The sequence below is a fragment of the Schistocerca serialis genome, chromosome 7, assembly GCF_023864345.2.
Source record: "Schistocerca serialis cubense isolate TAMUIC-IGC-003099 chromosome 7, iqSchSeri2.2, whole genome shotgun sequence".
In the NCBI taxonomy this organism is placed as follows: Eukaryota; Metazoa; Arthropoda; class Insecta; order Orthoptera; family Acrididae; genus Schistocerca; species Schistocerca serialis.
The window spans coordinates 91,861,300-91,873,761 of record NC_064644.1 but is presented as its reverse complement, the minus strand read 5'-3'; the positions used below and the strand labels follow the sequence as shown (position 1 = coordinate 91,873,761).

The window sequence follows — 12,462 nt, the reverse complement described above, 5'->3', positions numbered from 1 at the left end:
ACGGCTCGAAGGTCGCGCTTGGGTAGCTCTGTTGGTAGAGCACTCGTCCGCAAAAGCAAAGGTCGCGAGTTATAGTTTCGGTCCGGCTCATAGTTTTAATCTGCCATGAAGTTTCACACAGATTTATACACTTGCTCGCTTCCAGCTGTCACACCTAATCACAACAACAAGGCGTCGTCAGCACAGCAGTGCACAGATCTCGCGAAATCTCCGACAGTGAGTATTTAGCCGAAGAATTACAGCACCTACAGACGGTTTTTTGGAAAAGTGGTTACTACCAACGTCGGAGCAAGCGGGCCATAAAACCGAAGGAATCTAGGCCAAACTTTTGGAGAAAGAAGAGAAACCTGTTTCTATAGTGTTTATTCCGCATGTCGGTAACACACGTGCGAAAACTGAAGGAAAGCTCTGGAAGCATGACGTAAAATGTGTATTTCGCCCGCCACTCAGGACGAAACACAGATTGGGGTCTCTTAAAGACGAACAAGGATTCAGAAACCATGAATCGGCAGCATTCAGTATCAGTGCTGGAAAATGTGCCTAAGGCAGCCTATTCGGACGATACAGGAAATATGCGCGGACTACAAGCATCACACAGATAAGAAATAAACAAGTCAGCTGTGGCGGACCACTGCCTCTCCAATGGACATGCCACAAATTATAACCGAATCAGGCCGATGAAACAGGCCAACGTAGTCTGGAATTGTATTTTTCTGTGTCCACCAGAAGACGTGGGAGACAGTCATCAACAAAGAGGGTGCCGCACGGAAAGGCCAGCCTCCAGAGAAGTGCGTCTGTGGACATTTAGGTGCGTAATGAGCAGACAAATAAAGACAGTGGTTTCCAACTAAGGAAAATGGGATCCAGCCTTGAGCGTGCTCAAATCATAACGGTAATCTGTGGGAAGATCCAGCCACGGAACGCCAGCCGAACAGTTTAGATCACACCATCTAGATGTGGCTCCTCTGCATGAGCGACGTTTCGAACCCTGCGGTGGCGGCACAGAGACTTAGGACCGCGACTCGTATCCTGGCAGCGCACATCCACCTCCACCACGTCAGCAGAGGCGCCTATGGGTACTGCAGACCCGAGCTCCACAGTGAGATTGAGAACTGTAAAAGAGGGCTCCCAGCACGTGACGAATCAGGCCCCAGTTCAAGCCGACATCGACGCCGCCCCTAAGTGTTTGTCAGGCCTATTCTTGAGTGTCTTGCACTCTTTGGAAACGTCACCAAGAGTCATGTGAGTCGGCTCCTGAGGGTGAAGAATGAAGGTCTAGCGCTCTTTCAAGGGATTTCAGCACCGACAATCGCCTTCAGCTGACAGGCGTCCCTCAGCATCGGAATAGGTTCCTGATAGATGGCGAGCCTTTTGGTAAAAACGACGTTTCGCTTTAGGGCAACGATCCTGTTCTAGAAAAAGTCGTGGCAGAAGGCCAGCCCAACGGTTGCAGATCTGGGACCCCAGGCCCACCATAGGCCAACTACCATATGGCCAGACCTGCTGCAGGAGTGAACAATATGTGTAGGCAGAAACACAAGGAAAAGAAGTCACCCCTAGACCAAAAGTTATGTACGTAAAAGATGACCAGAAAAGCATCGAAGACCACAGGAGTTACAGGAAAATTGGAACTGCACTTTTACTGCGTGAAAACAAAACACGGGAGTTCCTTACAAGGACCGAGAGACTAGCAAGACAAATTAGGCATCAGCACTGCCTAAAGATGCTAACAAGCCGGCTTGCAGAAATAATGCACCATTTGTAGGATGTGACCCATCTGATTGACCGATAACATTTCAGAAGTAAAAGTAAGTCCATGGGAGTTGTGGATTTGAGAGGTTGACTTTCTGATTCATTCCAAAGGTGTTCCATTGGTTCAGGTCAAGACTATGGGCAGGCCAATCAATATCAGGAACGTTAATTTCCGCAAACCATTGCCTCTCAGGTATACTTTATTACAGGCTGAATTGTTGATATAGTGATCATTTCCAAGCTTTTCGGCTGCTGTACACAGAAGAGAATGATATAAAATGTGATTGTGCCCTTCTTTATTTAGTTTTTTAGTAAACCCAGTATGGAAAACACACCAGTCATCAAAAACACCATCTTACCGTAACACCACGTCTGTACTCCACATGAAATGGCAGGTAACATCGTACAGGCATTCACCAAATCCAAACACATCCATTGGATTACGACTAGGTAGAGCATGACACATCATTCAAAATATTACTGTCCAGGAGCGTCAGTGTTTACATCACCTTATGTGTTATTTGGCATAAAATGCAGAAAGATGCGCTTCATATGACGAGCTGCTTGATCATTTTACTGCACTCTTCTTAAGTTCTTCTGCACAGCTATGGTGTTAGATTGACTGCTGGTTGCACTTTGGAACTCACGAGTGATTCTTTCTGCCGATTTTACCAGATTTTTTACAACCACCCTCTGCAATGCTCAAGGATACCTGTCCATCAGTACGCAAAGTCTCCCTGATCTTCATTTAGCTGTTGTTCCTGTGCGTTCCCACCACCAATAGTCGACTTGCACGGCTTTAGAAGGGTTGAAATGTCCCTGATGGATTTGTTAGTTAGGTTGCACAGTGACTGGTCCACATTCGAAGTCACTGACTGACCCATTGTGCTGTTGCTGCTTGCCTACTGACAGCACAATGCTCCCCACCTTGTTCTATATTGGCGGGTCCTCCTCCACATTGCGTAGGTGTGCTAGAATAGTTTTGATTAGATAGTATATACAAATATAGGCAGGTGTCAGTGTATGAGGTGGGCACAGACAGGCGGCAGGTAGCAGGTAGAGGCTGGTGGCCCACCTTGAACTCGGGCAGCGCCTTGACGAGGTCGCGCAGGTCGCTGGGGTCCTCGCCCTCCTCGGCCTCCTCGCGCGCCTCGTCGTCGCACAGCGACTGCTTCTGCTTGACGAGACGCGGCTTGGCCAGGCTGAGGCTGGACGATCCGCCGCCCGACCCGGACCCCGACCCGCCGCAACCCGAACCCGGGTTGGAGCCCGACGAGGCGGCGGTAGTCGTCGCCGCGGACAGCGCGGACGCCGTGCCCGCGGAGGCGGCGCCGGAGGCGGAGGCGGGGGCGGAGCCGGAGGCGGACGTGGAGGCGGCGGCCGACGAGGGCGGACCCAGCGACGAGCAGGAGCCGAGCCGCGGGCTGCCGCTGCTGGCGCACTCGGGCGACGAGGCCCGCCCGCCGCCCGCGGGCAGCGACAGCGACAGCGCGCAGTCGCCCGCCGCCAGGCTGGGCACGCTCGACCGCGACCTGACGATGCCGCGCTGCCCCACCTGCCGAAACGCAACTCTCTGCTTACAGCGTATTGTGAGACGAGCCGAGGTGGAAGGAGCTCCACGTGCTAGAATGCCACTTCCAACGATCCCCACACATGGTCAAACAGCTTGTCAACCTTGACTATGCTTACTATATACACTAGTGGCCATTAAAATTGCTACACCAAGAAGAAATGCTGTTGATAAACGGGTATTCATTGGACAAATATATTATACTAGAACTGACATCTGATTACATTTCCACGCACTTTGAGTGCATAGATCCCGAGAAATCAGTACCCAGAACAACCACCTCTGGCCGTGATAACGGCCTTGATACGCCTGGGCATTGAGTAAAACGCCGCTTGGATGGCGTGTACAGGCACAGCTGCCCATGCAGCTTCAACACGATACCACAGTTCATCAAGAGTAGTGATTGGCGTATTGTGACGAGCCAGTTGTCGGCCACCATTGACCAGACGTTTTCAATTGGTGAGTGATCTGGAGAATGTGCTGGCCAGGGCAGCAGTCGAACATTTTCTGTATCCAGAAAGGCCCGTACTGGACCTGCAACATACGGTCGTGCATTATCCTGCTGAAATGTGGGGCCAGCTGGAGTGGCCTTGCGGTTCTAGGCGCTACAGTCTGGAACCGAGCGACCGCTATGGATGTGTGTGATGTCATTAGGTTAGTTAGGTTTAATTAGTTCTAAGATCTAGGCGACTGATGACCTCAGAAGTTAAGTCGCAGAGTGCTCAGAGCCACTTTTTTTTTTTGAAATGTAGGGTTTCGCAAGGATCGGATGTAGAGCCACGGGTCGTAACACATCTGAAATGTAACGTCCACTGTTCAAAGTGCCGTCAATGCGAACAAGAGGTGACCGAGACGTGTAACCAATGGCAGCCCATACCATCACACCGGGTGGTATGCCAGTATGGCGATAACGAATACACGATTTCAATGTGCGTTTACCGCGATGTCGCCAAACACGGATGCGACCGTCATGATGCTGTAAACAGAACCTGGATTCATCCGAAAAAATGACGTTTTGCCATTCGTGCACCCAGGTTCGTCGTTGAGTACACCATCGCAGGCGCTCTTGTCTGTGATGCAGCGTCAAGAGTAACCGCAGCCACGGTCTCCGAGCTGATAGCCCATGCTGCTGCAAACGTCGTCGAACTCTCCGTGCAGATGGTTGTGTCCTGCAAACGTCCGCATCTGTTGACTCAGGGATCGAGACGTGGCTGCACGATCCGTTACAGCCATGCGGGTAAGATGGCTGTCATCTCGACTGCTAGTGATACGAGGCCTTTGGGATCCAGCACGGCGTTCCGTATTACCTTCCTGAACCCACCGATTCCATATTCTCCTAACAGTCATTGGATCTCGACCAAAGCGAGCAGTAATGTGGCGATACGATAAATCGCAACCGCAATAGGCTACAATCCGGCCTTTATCAAAGTCGGAAACCTGATGTTACGCATTTCTCCTCCTTACATGAGGCATCACAAAAACGTTTCACTAGGTAACGCCGGTCAACTGCTGTTAGTGTATGTGAAATCGGTTGGAAACTTTCCTCGTGGCAGCACGTTCTAGGTGTCGCCACCGGCGCCAACCTTGTGTGAATGCTCTGAAAAGCTTGTCATTTGCATATCATAACATCTTCTTCTTGTCGGTTAAAATTCATGTCTGTAGCACGTCATCTTCGTGGTGTAGCAATTTAACCATGTATGGTGCCGATTGATGCGTTTGTCAAAGAAAGACCGTTTTAGAAGTGTTTGACACATATGTTGATTGATGTAAAATCCGACAAGGTGGCTGTCGTTGTTTGTGATGATGTTGAGCTAGAGTTTTGTTATGATTAGAGATCAAATGGTTCGAATGGCTCTAAGCACTACGGGACTTAACAGCTGAGGTAATCAGTCTCCTAAACTTAGAACTACTTAAACGTAACTAACCTAAGGACATCACACGCATCCATGCCCGAGGCAGTATTCGAACCTGCTACTGTGGCAACCCCGTGGTTCCAGACTGAAGCGCCTAGAACCACTCGACTACCGCGGCAAGCTTATGTTTATAGAGTTTTACTACAATTTGTCACACTGTATCATGAATGTGAAAAACTATAGAAACTACTAGAAAGGATAAATACGAAATTACCTAAATGATAGAGGTGTTGCGTTTTTCCCAGCTACACAGGGTGAGTCACCTAACATTACCACTGGAAACACCTCCCAAACCACAACAAACACTGAGTAACCAATTCAACAGAGCGAAAGTGAGGAGAGGGGCTGGTGGAACTGGTTAATACAAACCACTGAGAAATGCACGGAAGTATGATTTTCAACATATACTTACGTATTTTTATTTGGAGACCTGTTCTTATTTGTAACACAACTGAAAATAGATACAAATACTTAATCAATGCCGTTTGTTACATTGTAAAATGTTAAGTACATATGGAGTAATTTGTAATTAAAAGTTGACGTTTCAAACGTCAGACGTTCAGTCGCGTGTTGTAACAAGCCGGCCGAGCGGTTCTAGGCGCTTCAGTCTGTAACCGCGCGACCGCTACAGTCGCAGGTTCGAATCCTGCCTCGGGCATGTGTGTGTGACGTCCTTAGGTTAGTTAGGTTTAAGTAGTTCTAAGTTCTAGGGCACTGATGACCTCAGATGTTAAGTCCCATAGTGCTCAGAGCCATTTGAACTATTTTCTTGTTGTAACAAACAAGATCTGTATGGGTATGTTTACGAAGACTACGATGTTTACGAGTTTGGCTGTCTCAGTGTCTGCATGTAGTGCTTCCTGAATTAGTCCTTGTACCCACAATAACTATAGTACACTGTGGTACCGGACGTACACAAGTAAGAACTGAAATACGTATAGTAGGAACGTGAGAAGGTAGCAAGTACAACAGTGTGTACAGTGTTGTAACAACGGTGAAAATGGTTTATTCTAACTCTGAAAAGCCAGAATGATACTCATCTATGGCGAGTGTAGACAAAATGCAGCTGCAGCCTACAGATTGTATGCAGAAAGATACCCGGACAGAGATCATCCAACATGCCGCACATTTGAAAACATCTACAAACAATTGTATGCAACAGGTATGGTCGTAACACGCAAACGGGTCCGTAACAAACCCACCACAGGAGAAACAGGTGCAGTTGGTGTGTTAGCTGCTGTTGCCGTGAACCCACACGTGTGTTGACGTGACATCGCTAGAGGCAGTGCATTGAGTCAAAGTAGTGTAATGCGTATACTTCATCGTCACAAATTTCGCCCGTACCATGTGTCGCTGCATCTGCAGTTACATGGATATGATTTTAATAATCGAGTGAATTTCTGTCAATGAGCGTTAACAGAGAATGCGTTGCAATTCTGTTTACTGATGAAGCAGATTTCACAAACCACGGTGCAGCGAATTACGAAACATGTATTAATGGTCCGTGGACAATCCTCGCTGGCTTCGACAGGTAGAGCGACAGCTACCGTGGAACGTAAATGTGTGGTGTGGAGTAATTGGCGACCATCTCATTGGTCCTCATTTCATTGAAGGCGCCAAAACAGCTGAAAAATACATCGAGTTTCTACAAAATGATCTGCCAAAATTGCTAGAAAATGTCCCGCTGGAAATTCGTAGACGTATGTGGTATCAACATGATGTTGCTCCTGCACATTCTGCAATGAACACTAGACTCACCCTTGACAGAATGTTCGACGGCCGTTTCATAGGACGTGGCCGACGATAAACTGGTCAGCCCGTTCTCCTGACCTTTCACCTTTAGACTTCTTTCTGTGGGGTACGTTAAAGAAGAACGTGTACCATGATGTGCCTACAAACCCAGAGGATATGAAGCATCATATTGAGGCAACCTGTGGCAACATTACACCAGATGTTCTGAGTCGTGTAAGACATTCATTACGCGGTAGATTGCAAGTGTGTGCAGCAAATGATGGGCACCATTTTGAACATTTATTGGCCTGAAATGTCAGAGCACTCTCTTTTACATTCTGTAATTGAAAACAAAAAACGAATTTATAAGTTCAACTACATTCTCATGTTGCTGTACATTTTCTTCTAATAAATCAGTGCCGTATAGTATTCTTCAGAGAAAAAGACTATAAAAATGTTAGCATGTGGGCGTAACATGCTGTTCATGTCTCTTCTGTACCTATGTTACATCACTGTTATTTTTGTACCCCTAATTAATTCGGTTCTCTCCGATACAGACGGTTGAACAGCTGAGGAGCTACTCAAGCGTCAACTTTACGTTACAAATTACTCTGGATGTAATTAACATTTTACAATGTAGGAAACGGCATTGATTAAGTTTTTTTTTCAGTTGTGCAAAAAATAACAGGTTTCCATTTAAAACAACGTAAGTATGTGTCGAAAATAATACTTCTGTGCATTTCTCAGTGGTTTGTATTAACCAATTCCACCAGCCCCTCTCCTCACTTTCGGTCTGCGAAATTGGTTATTCAATGCTTGTTGTGGTTAGGGATATGTTTACAGTGGTAATGTTAAGAGACTCACCCTGTATATCAGGCAAGAACAGGTTAAGAAGAAGATCAATCCACATAACATACAAGCGGGAGGGCAATAAAATAAAAAAATCTAATTTCCCCGTTCTTCCATGGACAATATAGGCTTTGTGTTCTCACATTGCGGTATTTTAACGAACTGTCTTTAGAGGACCAGGCAGAGCAGACTGAATTTATACATATTTGTCTTATTTTTCAAAATGAGGTGCGAAATAACTTCTGACAACCTATTCAGAGTTTCACTGTTCATTCGGAGAAAGATGATGTAATCGTCAAGTTCTGAGTGCAACCTTTGCTTTAGTAGTATTTCATTGTAAATCTTTCCCTGGACCAGCTACTTGTTCTTCTTTTTCTTTAAAGACTGTGCCAGAGTCCGTGTCACAAATGCATTATCTGCATTTGTAGCCATTCCCACTAGCTCAAAAGTGAGTTTGACTGATAAATTTGTTGAATAGTCTACGGGCTCTTTTGTCAGATCCGTAGACAGATAAGAAGGAATTTGACAAATAAGCTTTAAATAAGGGGGCCTTGAAATGGATATTTTTTTCTTTTTTCTGTTCTCCATTCTATACGTAGCGGAAGGTGGTGTAAAGTTGCCGCCCTGAGGAAAACTGAATTTTCACCAAACTATGCTTATTGACCTTTCCTGTTACACTCTTTTAATCTGCTTATTATAAAGCGTCATACCAAATATTTGCAAAGAAAAAAAAATGTGTATGAGCTATATGCATAACGGCCATTTTCCCTACCTATGAGAGTAATGCCGTCAGTGCCATTACAAGAGCTTCCAGTATTTCTTGTTCTGATTTCTGGACATATTTTCAAGGCATCTTGTTACCCTAGTGTCTGAAATAATACCAAGGAGCTTCAGAAACCTGTTCTCAACCGGATTTTTGTCTTATGCCGAGTTTAACAGAACAGAAACGGTTTTAAATAGTATAAGTTAATTAGTTTAAAATTGTGACAAAGGAAGAAAATTCCGAATGACAGGTTTGCGTACAAAAGGGTTCTGGAGTCAATATGATCTGTAGTATCAGCATGAAATATGGAGGTAACTAACTCTTAATGGAGTAAACACCTTAGCCTCTTTTTTAGACGAGTAGAGTGGCCACTTTTCCTTATGCAACACCATACCGGCATTAGTACTTCACAGATGATACTATCTGACAGAAAGAAACCACAGGGACCTAAATTTGTAGGCGAAAGACATTGTTTTAACATTGATGTAGTAAAAAAGTACAAATCTAGGTACAGGTGAGGTACCAGGAATATAGTCTGATCACTTCAAGGCAGGCAGCATCACTGTTCAAGGCAAAAAATATCCAAAGGCCACTTTCACCATCTTGGTCAGTATGCCCTACCTTCCCCTAATACCACACAAAGAAGCATCACGAGATAAAATAGTAAACATTATTTTTGTGAAAGGAACCTTAAAGAAAAACGTAGCGCATCCAGATTTCGAGTGCCAAAGATTTCTAACCTCCTATTAGCCTCCTACTTCAACAAGAAGTAATAAACAACGTTGAAAGCTACAAATTCTTAGGTGTGCATATTGATGAAAACTTAATCTGAAAGAAAAGACATGTAGGAGAGTTGATAAAACGTTCTGGTTTGTCTACTTTTGTCAGAAGAATAACTGCCAACTTTGTGGATATAAAAATTAGCAACTTAACATACTTTTCATATTTTCTTCCGGGATAATATTCTTGGATAATTCCTCATCCAGGCGAAAACTACACATGGGACAAAAAAAGTAATTAGAATTATGTGTTGGATTCACATATGTACAACTTTGAGGCATTTCTTTAACTAACTGGGAATATTAACCACGTAATCACCGTACATTTATTGTTATGAAATTTGTTATTAACAAGCCAACTGAGTGTCAGAGTAACAGAGATATTCACTAGACGATACTGGAAGGAAAAATGATTTGCGTTACCTTCTACTGCACGCACTGAGCGTTGCGTGAAAGACGTGATAAACGTTATTTGTTCGGGTGACTCCAGTTACACTCTGCAAAAATAAAATTCCAAATATCTGCCGAAACATAGGAGGAAATACGCCAGACGACTCTTAGAAGGGACACCCAGTATATTAAAAAGCCTGAGCGATATCTACACCCTTGTGTGACCCACTCTTATTGAGTAAACGTTCTGCCACCTCTCCATTTATGTTTAATGTGATTGTTGTGTTTTGTGTAGGCTTCTTAAGGTGTTTATTAAATGCAGTGAGTAACCTTTTCTCTTCATTACGCTCCACAGTTTTTCTCTATTAATTTTATCAAAGGCTTTTTCTAGATCAACATATGCTCAGTGAGTCTCTGGATAAATTTTGTATTTTTCCAATGATCTCTTTGAATTTTTCGTTTTTTAAGGCCATCATGGCCCCCATCACCAGTTCAATGGATAAATCGTCCACAACTATACTTTTTATCGATATTATTATTTAAAGTCCAGGCATCTGTGGGTGCTAAAACTGGAGGTGCCATAAATTATGTTTTGGGAGCCATACAGAAATAGGTCCCTGTTACCAGTGCCATAAAGAAACTCAGGCTTTAGCCGTATGGGCACATAATGAGAATGAACAGCCAATGTCCTGCCAAAAGGTATTTCAACTTCAGCCTCGTAGGAAGGAGACCACGGGGAAGACCAAGAAAACGCTGGATAGCGACTGTAAGATCAGAAGTGGAGAAGAAAGGACACAAATGGGAAGCTGTCCCGGAACAGAAGATGTGTGAAGACAGGAGGTGGCGAGCGCTTGTACACCACACCTGGAAACTGGAGTTGGAAAACGATGATGATGATAGAAAGCAACTGTGACTTTCCTCGGAACAGAGCTCTGCGTCTGTGACTCACTGTGGCGTCGAGAGCCGAGGACGGAGGGAACCGCTTGGTGCCGGTACGGTACTTACGGTGAGGATGTCGCTGAGGCTCTTGGACTTGTAGTTGAGCTGCGGGGGCGGTGGCAGGTGGGCGAGGGCTCCGGACGCCGCGAGGTGGGGGCGGCGCGCGCAGGCCAGCGTCTGCCGCCGCTGGGGCGCCACCTCCGGCTGCAGGCCGTTCCCGCCTCCGCCCCCGCTGCCGCTGCCGCTGCCATCCTCCTCCAGGCGCCGCAACTCGATGGGCAGGTCCTGCCGGCACACCACACCGCACTCAATCCCAGCTCACAGAGCCTCGCAACACGCCGTCACCTACCACAAATTTCCCTTTGGAGGCCGACACTGTTTAACATATGTCAAACTTGCATCTCTGCGACATAAACTACTGGCCATTAAAATTGCTACACCAAGAAGAAATGCTGATGATAAACGGATATTCATTGGACAAATATATTATACTAAAACTGACATGTGACTACATTTTCACACAATTTGGGTGCATAGATCCTGAGAAATCAGTACCCAGAACAACCACCTCTGGCCGTAATAACGGCCTTGATACGCCTGGGCATTGAGTGAAACAGAGTTTGGATGGAGTGTACAGGTACAGCTGCCCATGCAGCTTCAACACGATACCACAGCTCATCAAGAGTAGTGACTGGCGTATTATGACAGCCAGTTGCTCGACCACCACTGACGAGACTTTTTCAATTGGTGAGAGATCTGGAGAATGTGCTGGCCAGGGCAGCAGTCGAACATTTTCTGTATCCAGAAAGGCCCGTACAGGACCTGCAACATGCGGTCGTGGATTATCATGCTAAAATGTAGGGTTTCGCAAGGATCGAATGAAGGGTGGCACCACGGGTCGTAACACATCTGAAATGTAACGTCCACTGTTCAAAGTGCCGTCAATGCGAACAAGAGGTGACCGAGACGTGTAACCAATGAGACCCCATACCATCACGCCGGGTGATACGCTAGTATGGCAATAACGAATACATGCTTCCAACGTGAGTTCACCGCGATGACACCAAACACGGATGCGACCGTCATGATGCTGTAAATAGAACCTGGATTCATCCGAAAAAATGACGTTTTGCCATTCGTGCACCCAGGTTCGTAGTTGAGTACACCATCGCAGGCGCTCCTGTTTGTGATGCTGCGTCAAGGGTAACCGCAGCCACGGTCTCCGAGCTGATAGTCCATGCTGCTGCAATCGTCGTCGAACTGTTCGTTCAGATGGTTGTTGTCTTGCAAGCGTCCCCATCTGTTGAGTCAGAGATCGAGACGTGGCTGCACGATCGGTTACAGCCATGCGGATAAGATGCCTGTCATCTCGACTGCTAGTGATACGAGGCCGTTGGGATCCAGCACGGAGTTCCGTATTACCCTCCAGAACCCACCGATTTCATATTCTCCTAACAGTCATTGGATCTCGACCAACGCGAGCAGCAATATCGCGATACGATGAACCGCAATCGCGAAGGCTACAGTCCGACCTTTGTAAAAGTCGGAAACCTGATGGTACACATTTCTCCTCCTTACACGAGGCATCACAACAACGTTTCACCGCGCAACGCCGGTCAACTGCTGCTTGTGTATGAGAAATCGGTTGGCAACTTTCCTCATGTCAGCACGTTGTAGGTGTCGTCACCGGTGCCAACTTTGTGTGAATGCTCTGAAAAGCTAATCATTTGTATATCAGAGCATCTTCTTCCTGTCGGTTAAATTTCGCGTCTGTAG

General features: G+C 46.1%; 1 protein-coding gene across 1 annotated transcript in view; it reads right to left on the bottom strand.

Annotated features, from left to right (window-relative positions):
• The window catches only part of LOC126412906 (uncharacterized), a 660,163-nt gene that overhangs the window by 119,638 nt on the left and 528,063 nt on the right, over positions 1-12,462 (bottom strand). Inside the window, exons 10-12 of the mRNA XM_050082795.1 lie at positions 10,753-10,890; positions 3,204-3,307; positions 2,828-2,954 (exon numbers count right to left, since the gene is read on the bottom strand). Coding sequence (XP_049938752.1) covers positions 2,828-2,954; positions 3,204-3,307; positions 10,753-10,890 — 369 coding nt within the window. The remainder of the gene's footprint in view (positions 1-2,827; positions 2,955-3,203; positions 3,308-10,752; positions 10,891-12,462) is intronic.